Raw genomic sequence first — 27938 nt, 5'->3', positions numbered from 1 at the left:
ACAAAAGTAACTCGTATGTTCATATTTGCAACAACAGCCTCTGATTACAGCATCAAACTCCTCGATTTTCAAGGTTTAAGCTGTCCTAAAACAAGGTGCAGAATCACTGTGCATTGTTTAACAATTCTATAGTCGTATATTGAGATTGAAGGAGTAGTAAAAAGGTTAACTGCAAAATAATATTTATGTTAATCAACTAGTTAACAGTGCAAGTATGTAAATCTGATGCTACAGTTTTGGCAGAAAGACTTCCATCAAGCTGAGAGATGCTCGTTTTGCTTGTATCGACGGACCGTTTGTCCTTGGAGCCCTACACCAATATTTTACATTTCACTTGTGTGGAGCACAGCAAACATCTGCCTCTTCAGGCTGCTTCCTCCACAACCCTTCGAAATGCTGACTGAAACAGTTTTCTCTTGGACGGCATCAGCACCGTGGGAGCCAGCCGGCCCGAAGCCCCCCCTTCTCCTTTTTCCCTGCTGACATACAAATGGCAGAAAAACGTCCCACATGCTCCACTTCACCGGCGGCCCGGGTGTTTACCTGAACGTGGCCTTGAGGATCTGTCCGGAGGTGCTCTCTTTAGTGTGGTTGTTGTAGCCGTAGAAAAGGTCTCCAAACACAGTCTGGTTGGCGGGGATGTCGGCCGCCTCGCCGCAGTCTATCCCCTCGGTGCAGGCCTCAGACAGCGGCAGGCACGACCTGCCATCTGGACCACGCTTGTAGTCCTCGATGCACCTGGAGTGAGAGGGGATTATTGTCGTTTCACCGAGTCAGGGATTTGAGACTTCTCGCCTACGATTCTACCTTCATGTAGAACTGAAACAAAAAGCCCCAGATTTGTCACCCAAATGTTTTATTTTTATTTGATTTTTGTTTTGCTATATCAATCCATCAATCAATTCCAGATCAGACATTACTGACATCAAAATAAAAATTATGGAAGGACCAAATTAAAAGCAAATTAAAGTGCTGCTTTCTTTGCTGTTTAATCAGCATTTAAATAGTGAACCACATGATGGGATGTTTCTCTCTCTTTGGGAGTTTTAAATGATTATGGAGGATCACACAGCAGATCAAAGGATCACTGAGATGGCTTTTCTGATCTGCATGTCCAATTGCTGTTTTATCTATTTTCCATTTCACCAACAATGTTCAGACCCTGAGATGGGTTTTGGCCTGTTGAGCTCCAACACTGATTTGGAAGAAATAAAATTGATAATTGTTACATCTGTATATCATGTCATGCTATGGCAGTCCTCTTTCTCAAGAAATTAAAAAAAAAAACACACACAATGAATTAAACTGCTGTTTTTAGCATGTTTTTGGAACAGAAGTTATACAAATAGAGCAAACAGGCGCAACTTTGCAAACTTCTCCAATGTGTCATTGCTGGATACAGTTAGATCATGTCAAACAGGCACCGGCAGATCCTTCCGGAGCTCATCACCCTCGCTGCCATGCAGCATTTTGCATCCTTTGAATAACTTGTTGACGGCAACAAACCAACACACGAGGCCAGTTTGTCAGTCTGACATTAGACTGCTCAATCATGTGTCCAGGGATGTTTCCTCTTTTGTCTGAGGCCCTCATGCTGTTGATATGCAGAACTCTGTGCAACACAGCGAGCTGTAGTTTAAAAACCAAGCATTAGACAACCCCACTTTTTGTGATCCATTTCCGTGAAAAACAGCCCATCTTAAATTCAGACCAACATGGCAAATGACTTAACAGTTATCAGCAAATGCATCTTTGCTAGGTTCCAAATATTCCGACCTTGCAGCTCACAATAAGACCAGCTGAATCAATTCCACTTAACTGACATAAAATCCCCCATTTCAGAGAAAAACAGAGTCAGAATCCGAACAGTGAGACTCCTCTCAAGGTTCTTTCATATTGATGATGTTTTGACATCTCAGCGTATAATATACTCTGGGAAAGGAATCAAAGGTAGACAAAGTGAAGGGAGAGGAACGGGGGATGTCATGTGGGGGTGAAGAGCGAAAGATAATCTGTCAGGGATTTACACGAGGAGAAGCTCTCTCCTGGATGCCAAATGTCGCAAAGCTAATGCCAGTCTCTGATGGGAACGGCGGCGGATTAGCCACATCTGCACTATGGAAAGGGACAACAAAAGGCTGTTGTTGAGAATTAAATGAAGCAGCAGTTTTTATCAGCCGCTTATGTAAATCGGACATGAAATACTTCGCCTGCAACATCATGTTCAATGTTGAGATGACAACAGCTTGTTGTGTTCAATTAGAAAACTGATGTTTGTGGACAATTATGATGTTTCACACGGGTGATGATCAAGAAGCTTTTTTTTTTTTCTTTTTAGCAAGACTTCTTATGACACATCGCACTAAAGTTGACCATAGTATCTTAACAGGAGAAGCAAGAGTGCAATTTTCCAGAGAGGTGTAGTTATATCCTGCCCTCCTTGACCTCTTATCTGAATTATTCTAATCACAGGAGAGGCCAAAATCCATCTCCTCCTCATCATGTTCAAAATAATTTCGCCAACAGACTGGACACGCCACATTTGAAATGGATGTATGAAATCTGAGGAAAGATGTTCTGCCAATTTCATATCTACAAAGAAACAACACCCTGTCCTAGAACTCAACCTGAAACGAAATATGAATTAACAGGTCCAAAACTCAATAACTTTCGCTCACTGGCAGCCTCGATGGGTCGATGTTTAATAAGTAATCTCACTCCGACAGCGTCCTCCATCAGTATCTCTTTCGCCTCCGCATCCTGTTAATCTGAAGGAGGAGTTCCACTTTGTTGCCTCCGCGGCAGAAAGACTGATTCACTGACAGTTCCCAAGCATGAAGGAATCGACGGACACAAAGACGTACAGCCAGCGTTCAGCAGCTCCAACTTTCGTCCAACATGTCGTACCTGTCAGCTAAACCACCAATGAAATTCTCTCTGTAAACTGTCCGGGAAGTTTTGGGTGGAAAAATAAGTTTGGCTCGTGAAGGCCAACATGATGCAGACTCAAACTGGACAAGTCTATTTGATTTGAATCTGTCTTTACTGGACTGAGAGTGAGTTCATTGCAAGCAGCATGGGGTTTTCATGTCTTTCTTTATTTATGAGGAGAATATCCACAATAATCTGAAATAATAATCTACATCAGTAACAAATATTTCTCAAAGAAAATGTCACCAATAAACAAAAAAACTCGACATTTCCGTAACATTGTATTAATGATCGTATTCCTGACAAAAGCAGCTATATTCCTGAATGTGAGCTGAAGATGTTAAACAGCATTGTGCAGCATTACACAGGAGTCCTCATCATAGCAGTGATTCAAGACAAGCAAACACGTTCGAAAAATAGCAGACTGTTTCTCCACAGGAGATAGGATTCAATCAGCTACTGAGGAGGAGAGACTAGAGAGAGCAGTTCATCTCCATTTTCTATCAGGAGAACAGATCTAAATTGCCTTATTAATCTTAAAGACTTACTCTTACCTAACACCCACGGCAAAATGAGAGGCCTGCAATGACCAAAAATCACAGCATTTGACTGTGATGAGTATTCCTATTAGGGCGCACCTGTGAATGTCTCCCAAGTAATAGAATCTGTGTGAATTTAAAAAAGAATGAATCTGCAATGTGACTGAATGACAGTGTTTCTGCAAAAACAAACAAGAAAAAGAAGATGTGTGGATGAATCATGATTAAAATGTTGGAAACAGGTAGAAATGACTCAAGTGTGGTGTTGTGAAGTGTAAAAGACACTCATAAAATCGTACAAAAAGCATTGCAACACTATTTCACTCTTGGCACCTATGGTAATATAACGTGTGTACTGTGCAAGGCAACATACATGCACATAGCTACACACAAACATATGGGCAAAAAGAAACTATGTGAAGTGTGAGATGAATCAAAAAAAAACATTTAAATAAATTGGCACACAGGGCAAAGACTGTCAAACGATCAAACAAGTCAAATAATAAATGGCAGTGCAACAAGGTGCACTGTTTACATAAATGAAAGAAAAATATAGTGGATGTGAAAAATGTGAAAATAAACTAGATCACAATAACTGATGAAAAAAATATGCAAGAATAATTTAGATCAACTGTGCTGACAAAGACTGAAGATGCTCCAAAAATGATGATATTGAGCCATATTTATTTTACTGAATGCTATGGTTGAGGCCCTTACAACTGTTTTTTTTTTGTAGAGGAAATGCACAATATATTATTTTTTGTCTTTTAGAATTTATCCTCCATCAAGTATAACAAATCCAACTGAAATTAACGATAGTTGTTATTTTCACTTACAATTCACTTTCACAGTAATAGTTGTAGTTATGGGAATATTTAACTGTGACTTCAAAACACATTACCTTAATGTCTTGCTTAACTGTTTTTCAGTCACTTAATAGTAAAGAATCAGTGGTTTGTCCCTCAACACAGGTGAAACGATGCGTTCTGTAATGACAGCTGTTATGGCATCTTGTGTGACTGCACGCCACACAAGCAGTGAAAACTCCAAAAGTGAGATTCGCAGGAAAACAAAATGACAAAATGTGTCCGCTCTCACCCGCAGAACATCTGGATGTTGTAAAGTGTCGGGTCGTCCTCCAGAGGGGCCAGCTGCTGGAGACACAGCTGCTCACATCCTCCGTTGAAGCCGTCGGAGCAGTCGATGCCGATGTGGTGGTCGTAGCACCCGGTCCCATCCTTCATCGGACTCAGCCCTGGAGGGCACTGTGGGAGGGGGCCAGAAGCTTTAAATGACTGATGTTAGCAATTACATTTTTTTTTTTTTTCCCTTTTTAACTCCATTTAGGGGCACTTTCTTGGAGCTGCATAAACTGCGAGAAGCTGCCACATTAGCGCAGATCCCAGATGGGACAGGTAAACAGACCCCATAACATCTGTGCCACAGAATGCAAACAGTCAAATTTCTGCTCCCATTAGTGCAGCCTGTGTGAGCACTGGACCCAGTGTGTAAAGCAGCGCAAGGCAAGATTTCTCACCAGGAAATGATCCCTTTATCAGGCTACAGAATGAGGCAGAAATAGCAGTCAGAGTACTGGTAAGAGTGAAGCAAAACAAAATCTCCAAAAGGGAAAAGGTCATTTCTAATTTGTTGAACATGAACCAGAAATACAGAAAAAACTTAGAATAAACTATCACTTTACACATACTTGTATGTGATTTACCACAGCCTTTTAATTAATCCAGTCTAATTGAGTACAAGGATGGTGAGATTATGTAGATCATGCATTTTCTAAAGATAATTTCCTCAATTTATTGTTAGACACTGATATCATTTGAAATTAAATTAAAGCAACAATAACATGCCTTTAATTAATGAAAAACTGTCTACTATTGTGCAGTCGAACGAAAAATAGCTGGAAAATCTAACAAGAAACAGTATGCACAGCATGATCCTTATAAAAGGACAAACATAGAAACAGTTTAAATCAAAGTATGAGACTCGACTGTATCAGCCACTGATGAAGTGAGTTGAAGTAATTAAGCACAACAGGTATGAAAAAGCAACCTCAATAGTTTCAGGGAATGCCACTCTGGCTACATGCATTAGAGATTCTTGGGTAACTCTACAATGGTTGTAGTTATGAATTTAAAGGTGCTGTAGGCAGGATTCGGCGTCTCCGCCATCTTGCTTAGGGTTACCTAAGCAAGATGGCGATTTGACCTATCTAAGATGGTGATTTGAAACCCAGCACAGCTAATCCTGTCCTGTTTTCTCTGACATCACACCCTTACGCAAGTTAAGCCCCTCCCACAAGAACGTGGGACGAACGCCCCTCGACCAATCACGGTTAGAGCCTCAGGGGCTCTTCTGATTGGTCAAACACACCTGGAGCTGTCGAGATTCCTTTTCAGCTCAGAACAGAGACAGATGGAAACGCTGCACCCTCGCGGTGGTGCAATTATGCTACACTCCTAAAGGATTAACAATGGATACTCTAACATTTAATCCAAAGAAAACACAGAAAAATTAGCATTGACTAGCAAAATCCTGCCTACAGCACCTTTAAATGTCTCTTTGTTTGGACTGTGACGGAACAGCGATTTGTTCAGATGTAAGCAGCCTTCACACACATTCTACTGGAATTAGATCTAGAGCCCAGTGACCCACCAATAAACATTTAATTCCTAAACTGTCAACTCAAACATTTATTTTTGTTTATCCACCGTTAACTCAAAAATGTATTTTCCTTCATGTCCAGATGGTTGCTTTACATTACACTTTTCTGACATATACTTGATGTGTTGCAGCTCACATATCTTTTTTTTCCTCTCTCTTTCTTCCACATCAAGGCAACAAGCGACTTGCAAAGTTTGCTACCGTCCTCACTGCAGCACTGCTTTGAAATAGATATGGACTTGTTTATAATCACAGTGCATAAATACTTGCTGACAGATACAATGGCAGATAGCATTCTGATTCAAATATTCTACATTCTCCGGATAAGAATAAAAGAAAAAAAAATGGTTCCGTTTGTGATTGCAACCGAGTTTGTATGTTGATTCAATTATATTACATAATACATCTCAGCAGAAGAAATGACTGGCGTGTGGGATGATAGTGTGAAACATGGATTCACATCTTTCAGCTGTTGAATCAACTGAAAACTGATGAGGTTAAGTGTCAACAGGTCAGTGATGTGACTGAGCACAAAAAGAGCCTCCCAAAGAGGCTGTTCCTCTCAGAAGTAAAGAAAAAAAAACTGTAACTTGCAGTGGTTGTTGAAGATCATACTTTTTATAATCCATCCATCACCTATAGCATTTTATCCAGCTGAGGGGGGCTGAAGCTAATCCAAGCCCACCGAATGGGAGAAGACAGTAAACCAGCAAGACTAGTTCCAGAGGAACCGATCCCATACAGGCAAAACAAACAAACAAAAAAAAAGTTTAGCTGAAACCGAGTTGAAATGCATTTAAGAAAGGCTCTGTTTTTAAGGACTTCTCAACATGTGATTGTGAAAGGAAAAAAAAAAACAACTGAAGTGCTATTTCCCCTCCGAAGGGGAGAAACTCCAGAGTCAAAGAGGCTTGAGGGTTTTCCTTGGTCGACCATTCAGTTGTTTTACTTGCTGATTAAGCTAAACAAACTAAAACTTGTGAAACTATAAAAGCCTAAAAGTATAAAAACCAGTGTAGCTACACATAAAAAAAAAAAGACACAATATATTCATCAGTTTTACTCATTGGATAGACTGAGGTTAGATGGTCTGAAGACTCGAAATGACTTCACTGTGGAAATCCAGGATGTTTTGTCCGTCTTAGCTTAAGAGGAGCGCGGCCATCTGTTTGTTATCACTGCTCATTATAAAAGCCAGTGAACGTATGATTGTGCATTCCTGACATAAGAAAACACACTGTGCATGTATTGAAATTACAGAACTCACCAGGATAAGTGGAGAGGGTGCACAGTTAGTTGGATTTGAACTTTTTTTTTTTTTTTTACCACAGGTTTTTTCCTACCACAGTTTAACAAACATGTATTTGTGAGAAAGTGGTGAGTCCAAAATATCCCCTGGGTCTGAAAGTCGTGCCCTGGTCCGCGTCCTTCTTCCTGCTCCCTCTGCAGGTTGCACACCTGAGTGCAATTAGTGCTCAGGTCGAGAGGTGGGGGAGGTTTTAGGAAGGCATTCAGGAGAGTGACAGAACACACATGAACCCTGTCAAATCGCATGTGCTTGTTTCACTGCTCTTTATTAAGCAGAGATTTTTTTACTACAGGGATTATTCTAATGAGAACTTTATTATTAGAGCCTGGGATGTAGGTAGTAAAACTAACTTTTAGACTTTGAGCACTGAAGAACTACAGTTTTTTTTCAGGAAGGAATGGTGGATGGGTCTTCGTCAGAAATCCTCAGCCATTCTGATGAGCATTTACAACGGGAGTATTAAAGTTTTAGATTGTATATATTACCAAAACGGCCTGCGCAGAGTTTTCTCACTATATTATTCACTGTGGCATTGAGAATAACAAGAGCAGTGATGAAATTTCAGACAAGCGGCTTCATTTGTAATGAAATTCTTGTTAGAATGATTTGTGTTCGTGTGAGGCAATAGTCCAAGTTTAAATTCCAATTCCTTTACAGTCAAGACAGGGCTGTCTGCATATTTGGATTGTGTAATGAAATCTCTCAGTTTAATAGATGAAGTACAAGAAATGGATTTAAAAAATAAATAACAGCCCAAAATATGAAGCTTTAATAGACACACAGACAACTTCTTAATGCTCTCTGCACTGGAGCGAATTCACAAAAGAACTCAGACCTCATTTTACCCCAGTTTCCTCCATCTACAGCCTCATTCACATTTTCCCATGCATCTTTTTTTTTTTTCCTCCACAGACCTGTCAAGTTGAATTCACATTATGTTTTCTGCCAGCTATTACTTCAAAGCAAACTTTGATGGAGAACATTTTAACAAGGCACCCCGGCCCTCACAACAGTGACGAGGCAGTTGGTTTCCTCGGAGCACAGAAAGATCAGCAGCAGCTTATTTCATAATGTAGGCCTGCTGTACTCGGCGCAGAGCGCAGGTGGCTCATTTGGCTAATGAAGCTCTTATGTCTGCTGTGGACCCCTGCCTGCTTTATCTTTTTGTAAAGGTATGCTTTTTGTTTTGTTTTATATTTTAACATGGAGTGCACATGTAGTGGATGCACATTTTGACATCTCCTGCCAGGAGGATTATTGTGATTCACAGGCAATGAAAAACTGAGCTACTTTCAAAACACTGAGCTCAATCTGCACCCCAAATGACTGTGTAAATAAATGTGTGGCTCAGTTGGTTGAGCAGGTTGTTCTTCAACCACAAGGTTGTGGGTTTCAACCCCCCCCCCCCCCCCCCCCGGCTCCCCATGTTGTCCTTCAGCATGACGATAAACTCCAAATTGCTCCCAATGGATGGACTGAGCATCTTGCATGGATGCCGTCACCACTAGTGTGTGTCTTTGAGAGCTACTGAAGCGGTGGAATCCATTTCACATGTACAAATCTAAAAAAAATGGTAAATGGACTTATATATACTTATATAGCACTTTGACAGAGCCCAAAACGCTTTACACTGCATTATCACATTCACCCATTCACAGACACATTCACACACCAGTGGAGGCGGCTGCCATGCAAGGCGCTCAATCCATCCACTGGGGGCAATTTGGGGTTCAGTGTCTTGCGCAAGGACACTTCGGCATGCAGAGACAGGAATCGAACTAACAACCACCCGATTAGCAAGACGACTGCTCTCCCCACTGAACCACAGCCGCCCCCAATGCATAGTACGTATTTTGAGGAGATTTCTGAGACTTACTGCTTAAAAGAATCGTCTTCTGCTTTGTGGTCTGTGTCTGCATGTGCAATCTGAGACAATTAATGACATTTTAATAATAAAAGAACTATAAATAATTGCCCAGATTAATCAATTAGTGCATTGAGGCAATAACAACTTACTACTTTATTGACCATGTCTGTGGTGCTGGGAATTTTTAAGAAATGACATGAAAAGTCATTCATTATGTAGTTGAGCTACATTGTGACTTTATTTTTTTATATCTATATTAAAGTGTTTTTTTCTTTTCTTTTAATTTGTTCTTTAATAACTTGTAGCACACAATAGATTCTTCGCCATTTGCTGGATGAGTAGCTGTTGGGATCAGAAGTCCATCTCTTGACATCCACAGTGGTGTGTTTACGGTTCCTTTTAAAGCGAATGAAAGTTTTTGAACACAAAAATAAAATAGTTTCTCAGAGTGACCCAACTATGACTCATCTGAGAAGTTGCCAAACAGGAAAAACAAACTTTAATGCTTAAAGTCTGTGTGTGTTCGGAAGCTTCAATAAATATGAAGAAATTGAGGAAGTGGTGGGTTTCTCTCAGGTGAATGGAAAAGGGGGAGGGGAGGGGAGGGGAGGGGAGGGGAGGGGAGGGGGGGGTGGCATCTATGTGACAGAGAAAATGGGGATTTAAAAGAGATGAGATGAGGCAGGTGCCATCAAGGCGTTGTTATCTGATAACAGGATCGCAGCTTGAACAAAACCTTTTCTATGATACGGCTAATAAGGTTGTATCATTATGGGTAGTCTGAAGGAATGGGAATACAAAACAACCCATCGATTGAAAGCTTTGGCAGCTTCCAGCTTACTTGACTGTGACAAACTGTATGCACACGGTGGCAAATTGCTCCTTTGGAGAGGGAGCAGTAAGGCTTTTCATGCTAATAAACGCCAGCTCAGTGGGTTGTGAATTCTCATTTTGTTGCAGTTAGTAGAACGACTCAAACCAATTTATTCAAGTATTTCCTCATTACAAGGAAAAAAAAAATGCAGAACCCGAACGCCCGGGCTCCGTTTCTCAGCCCCAAACGATTTGAACTTACTAAATTATTTCACCCATGTTCACATTTTCGGTCTGACAGGTGACAGACGTATTTATTGTCGTGGCACTTGTACAGAATGAGGCCGCATGCTGAACGAGTGATCCCCGGTCTTGGTCCCTGAATAAACCAATATTGATTTTGTCACCCTGCAAGGGGCCGTTCTGACACATGATTTATTACTCGCGATGCAAAGAGCACACGAGACATTGGATCTCTGCGCACATCTGTGCGGCAGAGTCTTTAAATCACTGGCAGCCACTGCAGTCGATGGATGTGTGACTGAGGGGAATCGGTATCGATGGGTCACTGCACCGGCGCTCGCCGGCCACAGATAGCTCTGGTTATCGACTGCCATAATGGGCTTCCGACACTCTGGAATAGTGATAACTCCAGATTATTGTCCAGATATCTGTAGGATAATATAATCATTAAGAATATACACCCATCAGATATTTCCTCTTTGGGTTCTTATCACTTGAGTAATTGATAATCCTCTGGAATTAAAAGAATATCTCCAAATGATAACAGTCACTTAAGCATTTCAAATTCTGCTCAGAATGCTTCTGCTTTTGGCCTCAGATGTAATTTATTTACCCCCCTTAAAAATGTGTTTACGCTGCAATTTTGTCCTGCAGCTCCCGTCTAAAACGATATGACATTTATGAGTAAGGGATAATTAGGCCTCACATGGAATTTGTCCTCCAACAACATTTTACGACATTTAAAAAGGTTGAAGAACCGTCCCGCAGACCTCGCTATGATTAAGTCCCTCGAGGTTAATAAAAGGGATGAACTTGTAATTCTGGCTTCCAATTCACATGATCCAACATTATTTTGAGTTTCCAGAGCTCAGCGATCTTAAAAAAAAAGAAATTGATGTAATTTAAAATGGTGCATTATAACCAGAGTTGCGCAAAGTGTCTGCCAGTGAGGGTTCAATGGCGGGACCCACCGGGGTCTCGTCAAACAGGAGAGATTCTGTATTCTTGCTCGCAGCAGATCAAGTGTTAAGAACCATGTTTCGAAAGGCTTTCAAGGATTTTCTGCAGAAGAAGTGCTTTCACAGCGCAGCAGTCTTGAACATTAGCGAGGGCTTTGAGAGGGCTCGGCTGTAGAATTTCAACCTCAACATCTGAGGTCAGACATTCGTGTCGTCAGCCTCTGAACAACTGGCATTAATTTCACATGTCACAGGGAAAATGTGCAGCTTCTCACTAGGTGAATCAAATATATCTATATTTGAATGTGTTTAAGCTCTTTCGGGGGACAAGAAGTTGAAACATCAATAAAGTTTAGAGGGCTAAGAAAGTTATCACCGGGAAGACGCAAATAAATCCACCAAGTAAAGAGAACGAGCATGTACCACTTAGCCTTTCTGAAATATGCATATGAAAGAATCGCTACTAAAACGGCGTCAGCTATTGCGCGTGGCATTTACAGTATGCATCTCCTCTGAGCTGGAAAGGGCACATATCTTCAGCAAATGATGTCCAGGTCACCAGTTAATGACCGTCCACTGACACTAACAAAAGAGTCTTTGAAGGCAAAGTAATCACCATTTATCTCAGATCATTTAATAACCAGACAGTGAGTGAGTGCGCTGTCTGCTCCAGTGTAGAAGAAGCGAGCAGCACAAAGCCTCCTCTGGAAAACCCCTTGAACCACCATGCCTTTTAATCCTGTTTCTTAATGGAGATAAATTCCTGCAGTGCTTTTCGGGGCTTAAGGGAATCAGCACTGTGCTACTGCCAAACACCAACAAATCCCTGCAAGAGGAGTTGGACAAACTTTTTGTCTGATGGATGAAATTGGTGAAGTAGAATGCTGGAGGACTGAAACAGTGAGATATGACATTCACCGATTAGTTTTTGAGGATGACCTTCCCCACGTACAACGTCGGTGGATTAGAGCTGTCGCACCGCAAAAGGGAAAAAATCCAGATTTACCAATGAAAGAGATCGAAAAATTCAGTGTTATCTGGTTTCAAAGTGTCTCACAAATCACTATCAAAAGAAAAATAAAAGCTTTTTTTTATTTATGAAACACTATCATGATGTATGGCTGACATATGTGAATCTTACATTCCACGACTGCATGTCATCATTCATTCAGTTGTAATTTGTGTTCTAGTTAACCTTTTAAGAAGAAATATATTGCATTACAAATCTTCGTTGTGGATCTGCAGTGCAATCATTTTCTGCTACCTCAAGAATCTGAACATGCATACATGATTGAATACATAGCATTGCTTAGTTTTACCATTTAACGTCACTCATCATTCCTCCAGTGACCATATGTTGTCATATTTGTGAACCAAATATATTTTGTTGGATATATAAAATATACAAGCGATGAAAAGGTCATATGAAAAGTAGCCTTAGGAGTTTTAACTGTAGCAGTAGCAGTGGTGCTATGTTCCCAAGTCTGAGCCTGCAAGGCTTTAGTTGTTTGCGCTGCTGCTTTATTTAATTTTAAGACTGAAAAAAAGAAAATAAAAAAAAAAGACAGAATAGGTTGTTTGTTTGAATGCCTAGAGCGACTTGTGTTGGCGCTGACCTGACAAAGACCTCTTGCAGATGTGTGAATAATGACTGTTGTCTATCACGAGCGAAGCAGGAGCGGCGCAGCGGTGCTCAGCTTATATTTGCCTCAAATGATCTCAGTTTGAGCTCATCATCTGACAACATCTAAAGGCAGAAAATATGCATACTGAATGACCACACATGAAGCAGTTTGAAAACACTGCCAGCTCTCCGTGTCCCCGTTGCTTCTCTAATCTACATCCAACAATTCTGCACACTCCATGTGTTTTAGTAGTTTGAACATGCTGGACTGAATCAAAGCTAAAAAACCAGTGTGCGTTTTCTCTTAGGCTGTTGTTTGTCGGCATCCATGGGGCCTGAAAAAGTAATATTTTAAAAGCTCGCTGAGGCCTTTGAACTGTCATCAAGCCTCTTTGGTGAAGAGGTTGACCAAAAAACGCTTTCATGTATTGTCAGAAAAAGAAAGAAATTGGTGTTTCTGAAGAGACACTCTTGAGGAGTCAGGTGATGCTCGAGAAGTAAACACATACATACAGTTAAAGCATAGAACCTTCTGGGCTGGGAGATTAACTCTTAACTTGTCTGACAACTGGCTTCGTGAAATCGCATGAAATGTCGTATGTGTTCTATTACTTCAATATTTCAATCCAGGGTGAGCTCTAACACACTCATCAAATGCCATTTGTTATTCATGGATGCCAACAGTCAACAAAATTAGATATTTTTGTCAAAAATTAAAAAAGAGAAAAAATAATTTGGCCAAAAGGCACTATGAAGCTTTAAGATTGTGACTAATGAGATGACTGTTGACAGCTGGTAACTCCGTATAACGCAGACTTGTAAAGTAAAAATTCCAGCAGAAGGGTGGAATACACACACCAGAGGGGGAGGAGGGGCACTCATCAATTGCGCAGCTGTCAACTGTTTCATCAACACTGAAACGAAACTGTTTCTCATACAGAAGACCGAGACTTTCAGCTTAATAGTCCCAAAACAAAAACAAAACTTCTGAACTAGAAGGCTTTGGTCGAGCTTTTTTTGTTTGTTACTTTCTTTTCACATTTGTCATAATAAAAATATGAGTGATATGTTTTCCCCCCATGTTTCTCCCGAGACAGACTTGTATAACCATGTGTATTGATGCCATGCAGAACTTTAATGGCCTAATAAAACAGCCTTGTTATAAATCTGCGTATTAGAATTAAAAATCGAGTGAAGCATCAAGTAGAGAATTGGGATAATCCGCTTGCCAAAAACTCACAAGGTTCCTTCAGCGTTGCGAAAAAAAAAGAAAAAAAAACCTCACAGGAGGGTTCACCGAAACTACAAGGCAGAAAGAAATCACATTCTGCAGCCGAAAACATTATTCAAATACTTTAACTTTCCTTTCATGTTTCTTATTAGAGAAAGTTGCCTGGAGAGAGTTTCTCATCGTGTGTGATAAGATAAGCAGCTTGTGTCAAAGGTCAGCTTATCCCAGGGCTCCTGGATCCTCACTCGAGTCTCCCGTGGATGTTACGGCGAGCATGTTTAGAGCGGAGCAGTTCGGACATTTACTAACCCCGCTCACCTCCTCCACAGCGATGTGCGTACAGAAATATACGGAGGGGCGGGTCTGGGTCAAATGAGCACGCTGCGTCTGAGAACCTTTAGGGATAAAGCTCATGCTGTCTGACCCCAAGTGTTTTCATTTACAGGAGTGCAAGCGCTCCGTTCATCTGAAATATCAACGATTAAACAGTCACTGTTGAGCGGCTGCTGGTGATGCGTGCGAGCTGTTTACAAAACTCTATGCACTTAGGAGATGCGGCATTTCCCGTTCAATTAAAAGAGCTCTCAGACATGGTAAATTAGTGGAACAAACTTACTTTTGCCGGCTTTAAAAGGACCTTGTTACTGTGAGCGGGATTTTCTGACAAAAGGAAGCAACACGCATTACTTTCCACACGGCATAAATAATGCTTGTCTATTTAAAAGTGCCTGCTGAAGTCTGACTTTAAGTTGAAGTTTCTTGAACTAATGAGGTGGTGTTGCTTCTCTCTGCAGTTTTCAGACTCCGGTTCTACCAGGAGCCAGACTTTCCGACAGGATTATATGAGGTTATGAAGTCAAAGTCAGACACGGGTCACGGACGGCTGCGTTGGACACTTTAGCAGAGCCGGCTCGCTCTCGAAATCAAGCAGAGAAATTCCAACAGCTGCGAACTGCATAAACATGACAATTTTTTGATAATTTTAATGATTTATTTGCGCTACTCTTGTGCGCCCTGTCAGTTCTACAATTTTACAGTTGGGTAAATGATTGATCAAAGAGCAGAATCAATCCAATTCAGAAGGGGAAGCTTCAACCTTGTTAAATTTCACATTAAGGACAGCATGTTTAATTGAACAGACTGGATCCACTGCTGAATTATGCCCACTCTTTGTCATTCTTCCTCCTTGAAAAATGTGGAAATTCCACTTTCACACACTGTGGGGAGTATTGTCCACGAAGGCACAAAAGCATGGGTGCAACGGCCGTGTGAATCTCCCTATTCTAAAGCACCTCTCCAAAGAAGTTAACAAAAAAATCTTTCACTTTTAAAAAAAATGTTTCTGGAAAGTGAGAGGAATACGCTTCCCGAAACCAGGTGAAAAGCTATGTTTTTCACAGTGTTTAGGCAGCTATGTGCAACAACAAAATATTCTGTAATTAGCTCTGCTTTTCTCCTGCCAAATAAACATTTATGCCACAACTTTCACACTTCAGTTGGCATAAACTCATTTCCTGCATTTCTATGAAATCTGGGCTGTGCCCTTTTTTTATTTTCATTTTTTACCTTTTGAACTATTTTTTTTCTAGCTAATCAGTCTGCACACGCTCACAAGATTTTTGTACACAGATGACACGTCAAGTAGTGCTGGAAAGCGTCTGCACTACACAAACACTTAATTATAGTAGTTTCAAAATGAAAAATCCTCCATTATCAATTAGCACCTTGGAATATTTTTTTTTTCACACAACGATGATCAGAATATACAAGATAAAAAATAATTTCTACGCACGATTGTCTTTAGATGCACAACTCCTCCTTTAAAATGTACATTTTTTTTAACTACTTCTTATTTGTTCCTATCAAGATTTATTTTTCGGTTTATCTGTTTGAGTCTATGTCGCTAACAACTGTATAATACGTTTGACAAAGGTTCTTACAGAGCACTAGCAGGTTTGTGCTGATTGTAGGAGAAGTGTGCAAAAAGAAATAAGAAATAGAAAATTACTACACGCAACAAAAACTGCAATAACAAATGCTATTCAGGTGAAAGTTTTTGCAGATCCTTTCATAAAGTAGCAGTGTCTAAACGTGTGTGTATGCACATACACATACACACACTCACACACACACAGCCAATGACCTGAGGAGAGAAAACATCAGTAGTGACAATCTAATGTGCTCCTATTCTTCTTTAGGGCTGAGGTCTAGCTATATCTCTGCCAGGTATTGACTCCACTCAACACTGCTTAGTGTCCCAAACTGCGATCCCAGTCGAGATTGGCTTTTGCTGCCTAAGGGGAACTGCGCCAATACAAAGTGGAGAGAAGAAGGAGCGTTTTAGCCAGCAGCACACAGCATGGTGCCGTTCAGCACTGTTATTAAAAAGCACCTGGTCAGAGAGGCATTAGGTGTAACTACACACAGTGTATTTATTGTGCTGCAATGACGCAGTGTTGTGCGGACGCATGTACTTAGGAAACTCAAATTGTTTGATTTTGCTGTCCAATATTTCTGGGTTGATGTCTGAATGGATGATGATTTTCATTAAAATCATTTTGAAGCTGAGAAAAAAATAAAATCCTGAACTGAACCACAGCCAAAACATCAGGAAAAGTTAAATTAGCATCTTGGAGAGTGCATGAAAATCTCAGGTTGGGAGAAAATCCAAAAGAATAAATGACAGTAGACTTTGCAACAACTCTCAGTGGTCCGTAGTGAGGGTATCTATCCTTCATTCAACAGAGATTTCAGCAGCAGAAGTACAGGATTTATAAAAAGTGGCCACCACTTGCAGCAGGACGAGGGGAAACTTGAATAAAAGCATAGAGAAGAGTCGTGGCGATGGAACAGATGTGCTAATGACTCAAAACTTTGTGGAGGCTGTGGCGAGTCGTGGGCTGGAGCAGGTGCTTCAGCAGGATCTGTGACGTCTACTGCTGATGCAAACTGTTGTTCGTGGTTTCTCTGCCAAGAAGCGGCGCATGACCATGTAGAAAGACAAGCGTTGAAAATGAAAATGTCTGGGAGTGGGCCCGGCCTTCGGCAACCCAGCACAGCAGCTTTTCACATTATGAGGGGCAAACTGTGAGGAGCCCACTGAAAAACATCTGACAATGAATGATTCCCAAGAATCCTGAACAAGAATGACAAAAGAAGAATCCAACAATCTGGGGAGTGGAAGACTTGGTACAAGAAAGAGACATGCAACCACATAACGAATGTTAATGTGTCACTTCGTTTGATTTTTAAGTCTATATTGCATTTCCATATATTTCCCTAGGTTTTGTGTAGTAAGTGACAGAACTAAAAATATCTATAATGGTCTCATTTTCATTGTTCGATGTGATACTTTCACATCAAACTCATGTGGAGCTGACACAATTCATGATTGTATACTGCGGGTTGTAATTTATGGAATATATAACTGCACAGTTAGTCGCACAGGCAGGTTTTTCTGAAAGACATTAACTGAGACATGCTCAGCTGGACATAAAAATCACATGTCTTTGTCGTATTGCAGTACCTCATGTGGATTTATGACTGTAGCACTAAGGTAAGAACATTATCTGTGGTAAAGGCTCAAGAAAAAAAAAAATAAATTACAGGTGTCTGTGAAAGTTTTTAGAGTGAGAAAGGAAATCATGTTCTCACAGTGAACAAACAAAACTAAAAGTAACCAAATAGGTAAAGTACTCTTATTTTTTTTACAATTTCTTTTATTTTGTACTGTTTATAACCTACTATATAGACTAAATGCCAGCTTATTAAAGTCATTTCAAGATAATATTTATTTCAACATTACCTCTGCGCAGTTCACATTCATCTAACGTGTTATAAATGCATTCTTTGTGGAGTCAACATGTTCTGATTCTATCTGCATGGTTTTATGTTCATTATTCTGAATTAGCTTTGAAATCTACATGATCTGTGTTTTTTGTACAACGATCTATATATATTATCCTTTAAAGTTCAAAAAGCTTAAATGTCTCAATCCTTTGGAAACATGTTTCACTCAGTATTCATAATGATGAGCTTCTTTTATTGTGATTTCAAGGTTTTTTGTATTCTTTATCGCCTTTGTGTTTAATTTTCCTGACATTTCATAAACCTTCAGTTATCCGTTGTTATATATACAGTATATATGTTAAATTGTTTAACTCATATTGCTAACGAACTCTTCTCCAGTCACTCTGTGCAACATTATTCCCCCACTTGTCTATATCTTGCATGTCAGTGTGCCTTTCTCCGGGAGCCGCCTGGCCGTGTCCCAGCTATTCTCGTCATTCCATCTTGGCGGCAATCTGTTCTGTCAACAACATCCTTGTTTTCTACAATTTTGCAAAGGAGACAAGTGACAAGACGAAGCTAATTAATCTCACGATCATCGTGTGATTATTACGCTCTCCGCTTCCAGTGGCGTCGCCCGCTGCCTCCCCCCCCCCCCAGGACGGCAATACATCAGCCAAGATTGAGCGGGTCGGTCAGTGTGAACCGCCGGCATCAGCCGACTCTCACACAAGGAGAGATATTAAACGCAGACAGGACAGCTACTGGCAGCGCGGACTCAGACAAGGTGTTAATTGATTAGGGTAGAATCGGAGCGCTGGGGCCCAGCCAGCTTACCTCCCTGATTAGACGGATGAGGGGCTCATTTATAAGCCCGACAGTCACAAGATAATTACTAAAACACACAGTAATATAAGCAACGGCGGCCGAGAGCTCTGCTGCGCTGACGGACAGGAGAGAGACGTCTTTGTGTGGGGGAAGATCAGTGGCTTCACTCGCTCGCGATGATGTTAATCGGCGCACGTTACAATGGGGTTTTAACGACGTCTCGTTTGAAAACAATATTGGTCAATTTGAGAACTGCCATAAGTGCAAGGGATTTAAACCAGCACTCTCTCAACAAATTAGGACTTTTTTCCTAAAGATTACGCTTGAAATGTAATTTATAAAGTCTTTTCCTCACTCACCTGCATCCTCTTATCTCCTTCATGATTGATAATTGTGTACGTTCTGGGCCAGATTTACATAAATAAAAGAGCAGGGCAAATTTTCGCTGCCTCTTTCATTCAATTTGCACTCACAAGCTGTGTGTAATTAGCATCTGATTTAGTGAGACAGTCGCTGCAGTGCATGAGACAGACTTCCACGCATATTCAAGCACCTAAGATATGGGATGAGATCACAGAGGGAAGAAATAGACTGAAGCGCATGTAACATGGAAACACTCAGAAAGCGATACATTACCGAGGCCACAGTTCAGCTCCGAGTGCCGAAGCACTATTTCCTGCAGATTACATTCCAATAAAAATGTTGTACTCATTTAATTTTAATGGAGTAAGTGTCAATAACGGCACAAGGAAATAAAAAAAGTAAATATATTTCATGGAGATAAAGAGCTGCAAGGTGGAGCAGGTAAAACGGCTTTATTCATAGCTTATAAATTCAGTCTAATAAAGATGCATTTAGTCTCGCTGAAAGGAAAATTTGCAGAAACAAAACCTCTTCTTTCTCCAAAAAAATCTGCAAGATGATCTCTGACACAATGATCTCATCGTGCACTCTAACCTCTGTTTGGTTAATGTAGGAAGATGATAAAAGCTATACTGCAAAGCTATTTGCCATAATGAAAGGGATTCACTTGATGCGGTTCCCATTGCAGTCTATTCTTTCTTTTTCGTTTGTCCCCAAAGAACCATTAACCAGAAGTTTTGCAACCCGCGGCTTCGCAGCTGCATGTGGGACTTCGTTCTATTTTTCGCAGCCATTCAAAACTGTTCTGCTGTTGCTGCATAGGAATGTCAAGTTTCTGAGGCAACAAAGGAAACTGTCAAAAATAGAAAAGAATCATTTTTAGTCTATAGATGGCTATCTCCAGTTATCCATGTTTCACTGCAAGTAAATGATCTTTGGTGGGAATTTCAAATAACTCATTTCTCCCTCCTTCGTCCATTGTGTTCAGTTTTCAATAATGTGCTCATATTTTAATGTGAATTTTTTCTCCTGCATGTTCTCAATTTCATTTTTAATGTAAATCTTTGAATTTCTTTTTTTTTTTTTTTTCAAAATTACAAATGAAAAATGCTCGCCTTGCCTTTCTGGTTGTAAAGGTTTCAGCCTGAAGTTCACAACAAATAAATACTGCAGTCAAAATGAGCAGATATTAAAACGCAGTCTCTGACATTTAATTGAAGCAAATTCAGTGCGGCGTCTGAATATTTTAATGTCTCTATAAACATTATTGGGACCTGCCAAATGCATCAATTATCAAGTTTTTGCTTTTTTGTGCCGGCGGAATTAAAAAAAAAACCAGGTGGCATTACCTCTCCAAGTGCACTTCACATAATAGAAACCTGGCAGACTGGTGTGAATGTACTGTAATTAAAACGTACAAATCCAAATAGAGGACATGTCACAAACAGGGTGTAAATTGCATATTTAAATAGCCTGTAGGGTTGTCACTTTTTTATGGGATAGATGACATTTGGAAAAAAAAAAAAAGAAAAAGGCGAGAGAGAGAAATTGCTACCTAGTTTCAGTCGTGATGTTCCACTTGTTAGTGATGCATTTGCTGCCTCGCAGTCTCTCAAAGCATTTGCATACTTCTGTTATGGCAACAGGGGCACATACAGATCAGAAGAACAGCGCAATTTACAAGCAACCGCTACGTGAGTACAAAGCTCTGTCTGCCGCGCATATTCACAATGTAGGAGATCCAAATCAAACAGATTGTTAGAGACACTGCGTTTCCCTTTAATTTGAGAGTGATTCAGATTCAAGTTGAGCTAACTTGGACAGGAGATGAAACACTCTGTTGATTAAGTTTCGTGTTTGAAAGTAATGAATTTGAGAGGGGAAAAAAAATGCCCATCTTGTAAACAGCTTCTTGTTCCAAAGAAAGCATCAGAGCTACCCTGCTATGGTTTTAATCCACAGTTACTTTTAAAATCACCATTTTTTCCCCCCCCCGTCTCATCTCAAATACTGTCCAAACTCCTCTCTGCGGGGCTCAACAGCCCATTCCTGGGATGAATTTATGTTGTATTTGTGGTTGAAATACACTAATTACACACTGCGAGGCAAAAGAAACCTCCAGGAAAACTACAGAAACTGTTTCTCATATGCTCTGAAAAAGTGCTCCAGTACGGTATACTCACAGGGAGGAAAATAAAACAGGACTGTAAATAATTAATAGAATACAAAAGGAGCATCACGCGACACCTTGAAGCGTTGGACAGAAGTCGTTTTTCACAGTTTCTCTGTGGAGCAACGGAAGACTGATTTCAGGGAGGATTTACAGCAGACAGCATCAAATGGAAAAAAAACAAAAAACAAAAAAACACCCGTTCTAAGTGCTGACAGAATGTAAGTTGTTGTTTAAAATCATACCGTGAATACGTACAAATAAAGAGTGTGACAAGAGCATATCTGGACTGACCCTGTTCGTTTCCACATGGGTGCAGAGAAGGAAGAAAAGGACCGCTTTAACTGGGTAAAACATCATCAAATACCCCTGAGATTTCCAAAGCCCAGGCTAAAGCTATCGCTCTGTCATCCCTTGGTATACGGGATGGAAATTGGATGAATATTTCACTCTTGACTTTTCAGTGAAATGTTGTTTCAACCTGCAAGGTTCCTTACACGGAACAGATTTAAAAAGCATATGTTACAAAGCGGAGCCCGGGTCCTGCTGGCTAATTTCCACTGAAAAGCTATGTATGACAAATTCTCATAAATGAATGGCTCAGGCCTGAATGTGAAGGGAACACACAGTATCGGGGCAGCACTGAGACGTTCAGGGGGGAATTTAATTGCTCTGCCAGAAGATTTACTCTGCCTGCGCAGACAGTTTGTGACATTTACAAGCACACAAATAGTAAACAAGGTGATTTCCAGAGCATTTGTTTTTTGCAGGAACAGCATATGTAAGTGTTAAAGGGGCTCAGAGGCTTTATTGCATTAGCGGGGCATTGCGGGATGATATGAGAGATGCTCCATTTCTTCGTACCACAGCTGTTGAAGTTGCACTGGATGGCAAAAAGCCAAAAGGGTCTTGGAATTTATAAGAAGAGACACTCTGGTGGAAGCTGAAAATCACAGTTAGGGACCATGTAACACTGTGAAATAGATGCCCAAGGTGTGGAAAGGCAGAGCTGATTGGACTGTCTGTTGCCACTGCATGAAATACAGTAAAATGTGAAACTACTAAAACATGACATTGCCGTGAAGTGCGATGTGGCTTTATTATGACCAGAGGGATGGCGGTCCCATCGCATCCAGCTGTGTCCTGTGTTTACTGCTTATTAGAAAATGCTAGCAAAACATAATGTTAGAGTGGTTTTCCCGCTCTATTTTGTTCATATTTGTTATTTTCTATCGGTTTAAAAATGAATGAAGGGACACATGGATGGATTCTTGGCAATGCTGAATATGAAAACCAGTTGACTGATCAAGTGAATGAAGAAGCCATCCTAAAATAGGCTATAGATTCCAGTCAACATGACTTTAAGAAGAAGAACTCCCCCCCCCCCCCCCCTGTTGCACTGCTTCAGGGGCTTAAAATTCTTCCATCACAACGGGGGGTGGGCTTTATAATACAATGTGCATAATAAGTAACAGCAATGACCTGTCAGTCACCAAACCTACACTGATTAACAGATCAAAACAAGAGATATGTGGTTGATGAGTTCAGAATAAAAACATTTCAGTAAATGTATAAATGTAGAATTGTATCTAAGCAGCATGCGCACACACACACACACACACACACACACACACACACACACACACACACACACACACACACACACACACACACACACACACACACACACACACACACACACACACACACACACACACACACACACACACACACGCAGTTTATTTGTCCATATTTCTGTTTTACTTCATTTTGCACAGATAGCCTTGAGCTACTAAACATTTTCTTGTTTCAGAAACATCAATATTAGATTGTATCCAATGTTATATGACCATCATACTCAATAAAAAGAATTACTGCCTTTGCTTTTATGACCTCTGACTCTTGAGTGCAGGATGCTAATGCTGCACTGAATGTAAGGAATCGATGCTCGAGTAAAATCGTTGGACACAGTTTGTGTGAGGTGGCTTCCTGAGCTGTTGACATCTAATCATCAATGATCGGGTGAAGGTGTGAGGACTTCTTTATAAAGAGAAAAAAAATGTGGTCAGTGGGGACGTGCCCATAACTATAGCCTGGCAAATCAATGCAGAGGGTGATGATGGTCATGTTGAATGGTTCTCAGGGCTTCACTCTTATTGATTTTTACCCAGACGAGTGTCATACACTAACCACTGAAACCACGTACGATACGAGTAGGATGCCGAAAGGTCATAAGTGAGTAGAAAGCACATAAAGACATTTGGTTAGATTCCCGTTCACTTCATGCTGTTTCCCCTTCTAAATCCAAAATACATTTTTTTTTCAGAGTTAGTGAAAAGGGAAATATCAATAGGAAGGAGTGTCCTGAATTCATATTTTGTCGAAAAAGAATCAACACATAAACCACATCAGCCTCAACTGATGGATTTCATTCACAGCTGAATATGCCGATGAAGCAAGAAGGATGCAGTCAGTAAATATTTTCTACGGTGCTCCTTTTTGTGAATATGTTTACCATACCACCAACATATACTGTATAATTGAGTGGAATTGCATGCATGCACCCTCATTTAAGAATCAAAGTGATTTTTTTTTTTTTCCATTAAAAGCATCTCACAAAACTGTTCCTCTCTTCTTGAGATGCACAGGCGATAAGCACACTGGATTGCATAAATAGCATCTTCTGAGCCCACCTGAAAGGCTTTACTGAAGTGCATCAAAGTACTTGAAAAGAAATTAAATTGTTGGGGGTGATGGTGCCTGACAGCTTATCGATAGAGGGTGGTGGGATTTAGAAGAAGCAAAACACTAGCAGACGGCTCTAAGAATCTGCAAACAACAAGCGCGGTAATGCTGGAGTCTCCAACAGATGGAGAAGAAAACAAACCTGGCTGCTACATTTCCTGGTTGCTAAGCACCACCTGGAGGTAATGAATGTGTTGTTGGCTTAGGCTGCACACAATACAAGAGGCAAAGTCGAACTGTGGACTCCGAAACAACAGAGATTGTGGGTGTTTATGCAGTGCAGATTGGCTTATGCATATTAATAGAGGGGGACGGGCTTAAATACTGATGACCGCAACTGGATAGTCTGAAAACACAAAACCAATAATAGAATAAGAATATGTATGTGGGGGGGGAAAAAAAGACCAGAAGGAGCGGTCCCATGCTGTATGAATCATAAGCGGTGTATGAACACTGTACGGAGAACAGAGTCTATATCTGGTAGATAAATGTCAGCTTCCAGGTGGGAGCTTTAAGAAACCAAAATGACTCACCACACATCCGGTAGAGTCGAGCTTCCGATCAGAGATGCAGCGGAAGTTGCGGCTGCAGCCCCCGTTGTCTTTGGTGCAGTCTCTGACCGGTCCGAAGGAGTCCAGCAGAACCTCCAGAGAGTCGAAGGACGAGCTGATCATCAGCTCCTCTCTGCAGAAAGACGGCAGTGAGTGACAGCGGAGAGCATTTTGTGTTGAGTCTTGTGCATCTGTGTTTGTGTGATGTGACGTGCTGAGGCCTAATTTGAGTTTGGTGCATACAGCACAGCATTTACTTAGGCTTGCTGAGTAAATGAGGGACTGCCTGCTGCGCATAGCTTCAAACCTGCCGGGTGGAAATTTTACTTCTAGCTTCCAGTCAGAGCAGGTGTTTATGTCATTAGCCTCACTGTTGCTAAACAAGACGCCATGATTGAGGCTGTGAAAAGGCAAATTGTTTTGCACGTCACAAACCTGAAACAAACAGTGTAAAAAGATGCTGGAGTCAGTTCAGAATGTTTCTCTGGTACAGAGGTTCTCAAAGTGGATGATTTTGTTTTTATTTTCTTCTCAAACACTGAAAGGAAGAAACACTCTTCTGATCCGCAGATCCCTCCCGCCGTTTCCTGAACCATACTTTGAGAACCGCTGCGCTAACAGACCCATAACTACACTTACAAATTGATATTTTTTAGTGGCATCAGTCTATTTTGGAGACTGAAATTCAATGGAAATAATTTTCAGTTCCACACTCAACCTATTCAAGCCCCTTTATGAATTCAACTGAATATATAAGACATAATACATAAAACATTTAAGAAAAACATGATGCAAGATATATGTAAGATATGCAGAATATATACAGGAAACAAACAAAATGACATAGACATGCAATTTTTGCCCCTTAAGTGATATACTCAATCTAATTTCAAATGTTAACCAAGCAATCTGGGTTGATAACAGACCAAAAACAGCAACTTCTCTAAAATTAAAGATATAGCAGATGGTTTTAAGTAAATGTCCTTTATGCCACTCAGTCAATCTGTGTGCAGTTTTGAAAGCTTTCCATTTTAAATGAAGACTTTCCGCTAATATCAGTAAACATCAATACGGTTTTGAAGACAGATTCAAGAAATGTATCACTTTGCAAGCCATCTAATGATTCCAAATCAAATCCACCGTTCAATTAGCAATGCCTTGCTGTCAGCAATCTGCACTTTAGTGTCATTAAAATTGATTGGGACATTACAAATCTTCAGATCATGTTTCAATGTCTCTGGAGGTAAAAAGAAAATGTGCTGCAAAAATTCACTATTGCAAGACAGTCCAAGATGCCCCGATCTCTGCTCAAGTTAATGAAGAGACAGCTATTTTCATGAATTACAAATACCTGCATGTTTAATGCATCGACCGCAGTCACACTGAGAAAAGCTATAAGTTTGAACAGCACAATTGCTATGCAAAGAGGTGGAATCTATGAGATAAAGCGCACATTGAATGCATTGGTCTAACCTTGCTCTGAGCAGTCGCTTTGAGTTACTGTGATTTCCCTGTTCCCCGTAAACCTTTTGCAAGGTCAATAAGCAGATCACCCAACAGAACAGGATAAGTGCCTGAGATTGGTGGCGATGAAGAACGGAGTGGAGTGGACCTCGGTGTTTCCTCGCAGATTCTAAATCACGCAGCTATTTCTGCAAGGGAACAGTGCGGCTGATGATGAACAGGAGCTGGGGTAATAATACTGCCATGAACCTTTGCCTGGGTAAAGAAAATGATGACCTCCATGGCACTAAAACAACAACATTTTGTTACCAAGTCCCCATGCGGCCCCTCTACTTTCCCTGAGAGAAAAGTCAGTAAGCTTCCTTCCCTTTCACACTCAACCTGATGTTATCTTACAAACCAATTTTTCTATTATAATTGCCCAATGCTTTGTTGTCATTTATTCACGGGGGACCTATTGAACAGAGACTGAGTCGATGATGAAACTCCGAGCAACTCTGAATGCTAAATTATTTTGCAACTAATTACAGTCTGGACACATCCGCACGCTGTGTGCCACACAATTTATTTGTTAAACATTCCTTCACCTTTGATGAAAACAAGATTGTTCTACTTCGTTCGGGACTCTGTGGGGCCACTGGAACATTTATTACATCTCAAGATATCAAAAGTGCGCCAAAGGCTGATCGTCGCAGTGGTCACTTTGCAGTTCTTAGAGCTTCACAGCATTATTTTACATTTTCCCTAGGATGGCGCTGAAGAAAACACCATGGGGGACGAGGGGAAAATTGAAATGCCTTTGTTCCCCTGGGGAGCCAAAGTGTGCCAGGGATATAACATGGCAGTCTTCCAAACCTGTGTACTAAACTGACATTTGTGCTGACGGCAGCACATGAGAAAAAAGTGCAAGCTCCTAAAAAATGAAAGGGTCGTCCGTCCCGATAACAGCTAATTATTGTGCGAAATTGCAAACGCTGTCCTCATTTATTGGTTAATTAAGGTATATAGGGGACACTAGCTAGCTCTTGAGAAAGATCTTCATATTGTTTTTATGTTCTGCATTTAGATCAGCTGGTGTCAAACCTCATGGATTATACGTTTGATATTTGATTGCACTTGTATTTGGAACGACACACTGAAAACAGGTAGGAAGAAAGGACCACTTTTTCAGCAGTGGAACTGGAATCCGTGCTATAGGAGGGGAATTGTTTTCCTGGATTTGCTAGAAAGACTGGGTGGGAGTCGATGAGGAAGCCTTCCAGCTTGAGGGAAAGATTCTGTCATGGGAATGAAGCCAGACTGTAAAAAGAAAAATCTGCATTTACCCTGGCTGGAACCGAGACAAGCAAGGCAGGCAGGCCAGCTCCAGATGTGATGTGGCCAATCAGACGGCACTCAGTTTGAAACATTCCCGAAGTACAAAAGAAATTAGTTTCATTTTAAACCTAAATTGTGTCTTTGAGTAACTAAAAAAAAAAAAAAAAAAAAAAAAACTGTTTTGCGACTGTAGAAATAGGCAGCAACTCATATAATTTATGATGAATACACAATGTTCTCAGTTCTATTTCTTTACCGACACCTACTTCTACTCTGTCTCAAAACTCTGCACAAAAAAATGCCTCAAAACTCAGTTTCAAACCAGAGAATTCACCAGAAGTGAGAATATGCACATACACTCCCATTCAAATCCCTGCATTCTTGAGCTTCATAGATTTACCTCCGACTACGTCTGAAACCCCCCCCCCCCCCCCCCGGGTTTTAGCTTTTCAGATGCTTTATGATAAGCATTTATAAGAGTTTGACATTGGAATAGTTAATCGCATGATGGAAGAA

The 27938-nt window shown here is 40.7% G+C and overlaps 1 protein-coding gene across 1 annotated transcript in view; it reads right to left on the bottom strand.

Moving 5' to 3' along the window:
• Nucleotides 1-27938, bottom strand: part of astn1 (astrotactin 1) — a 337883-nt gene that overhangs the window by 162675 nt on the left and 147270 nt on the right. Inside the window, 3 exon segments of the mRNA XM_030115287.1 lie at nucleotides 544-738; nucleotides 4569-4735; nucleotides 24624-24774. Of these exon segments, the coding sequence (XP_029971147.1) occupies nucleotides 544-738; nucleotides 4569-4735; nucleotides 24624-24774 (513 nt within the window).

Source organism: Salarias fasciatus, chromosome 18, assembly GCF_902148845.1.
Source record: "Salarias fasciatus chromosome 18, fSalaFa1.1, whole genome shotgun sequence".
Classification (NCBI taxonomy): Eukaryota; Metazoa; Chordata; class Actinopteri; order Blenniiformes; family Blenniidae; genus Salarias; species Salarias fasciatus.
Note: the sequence above shows the minus strand (reverse complement) of the source record. Positions and strands in the feature narration are given on the sequence as shown.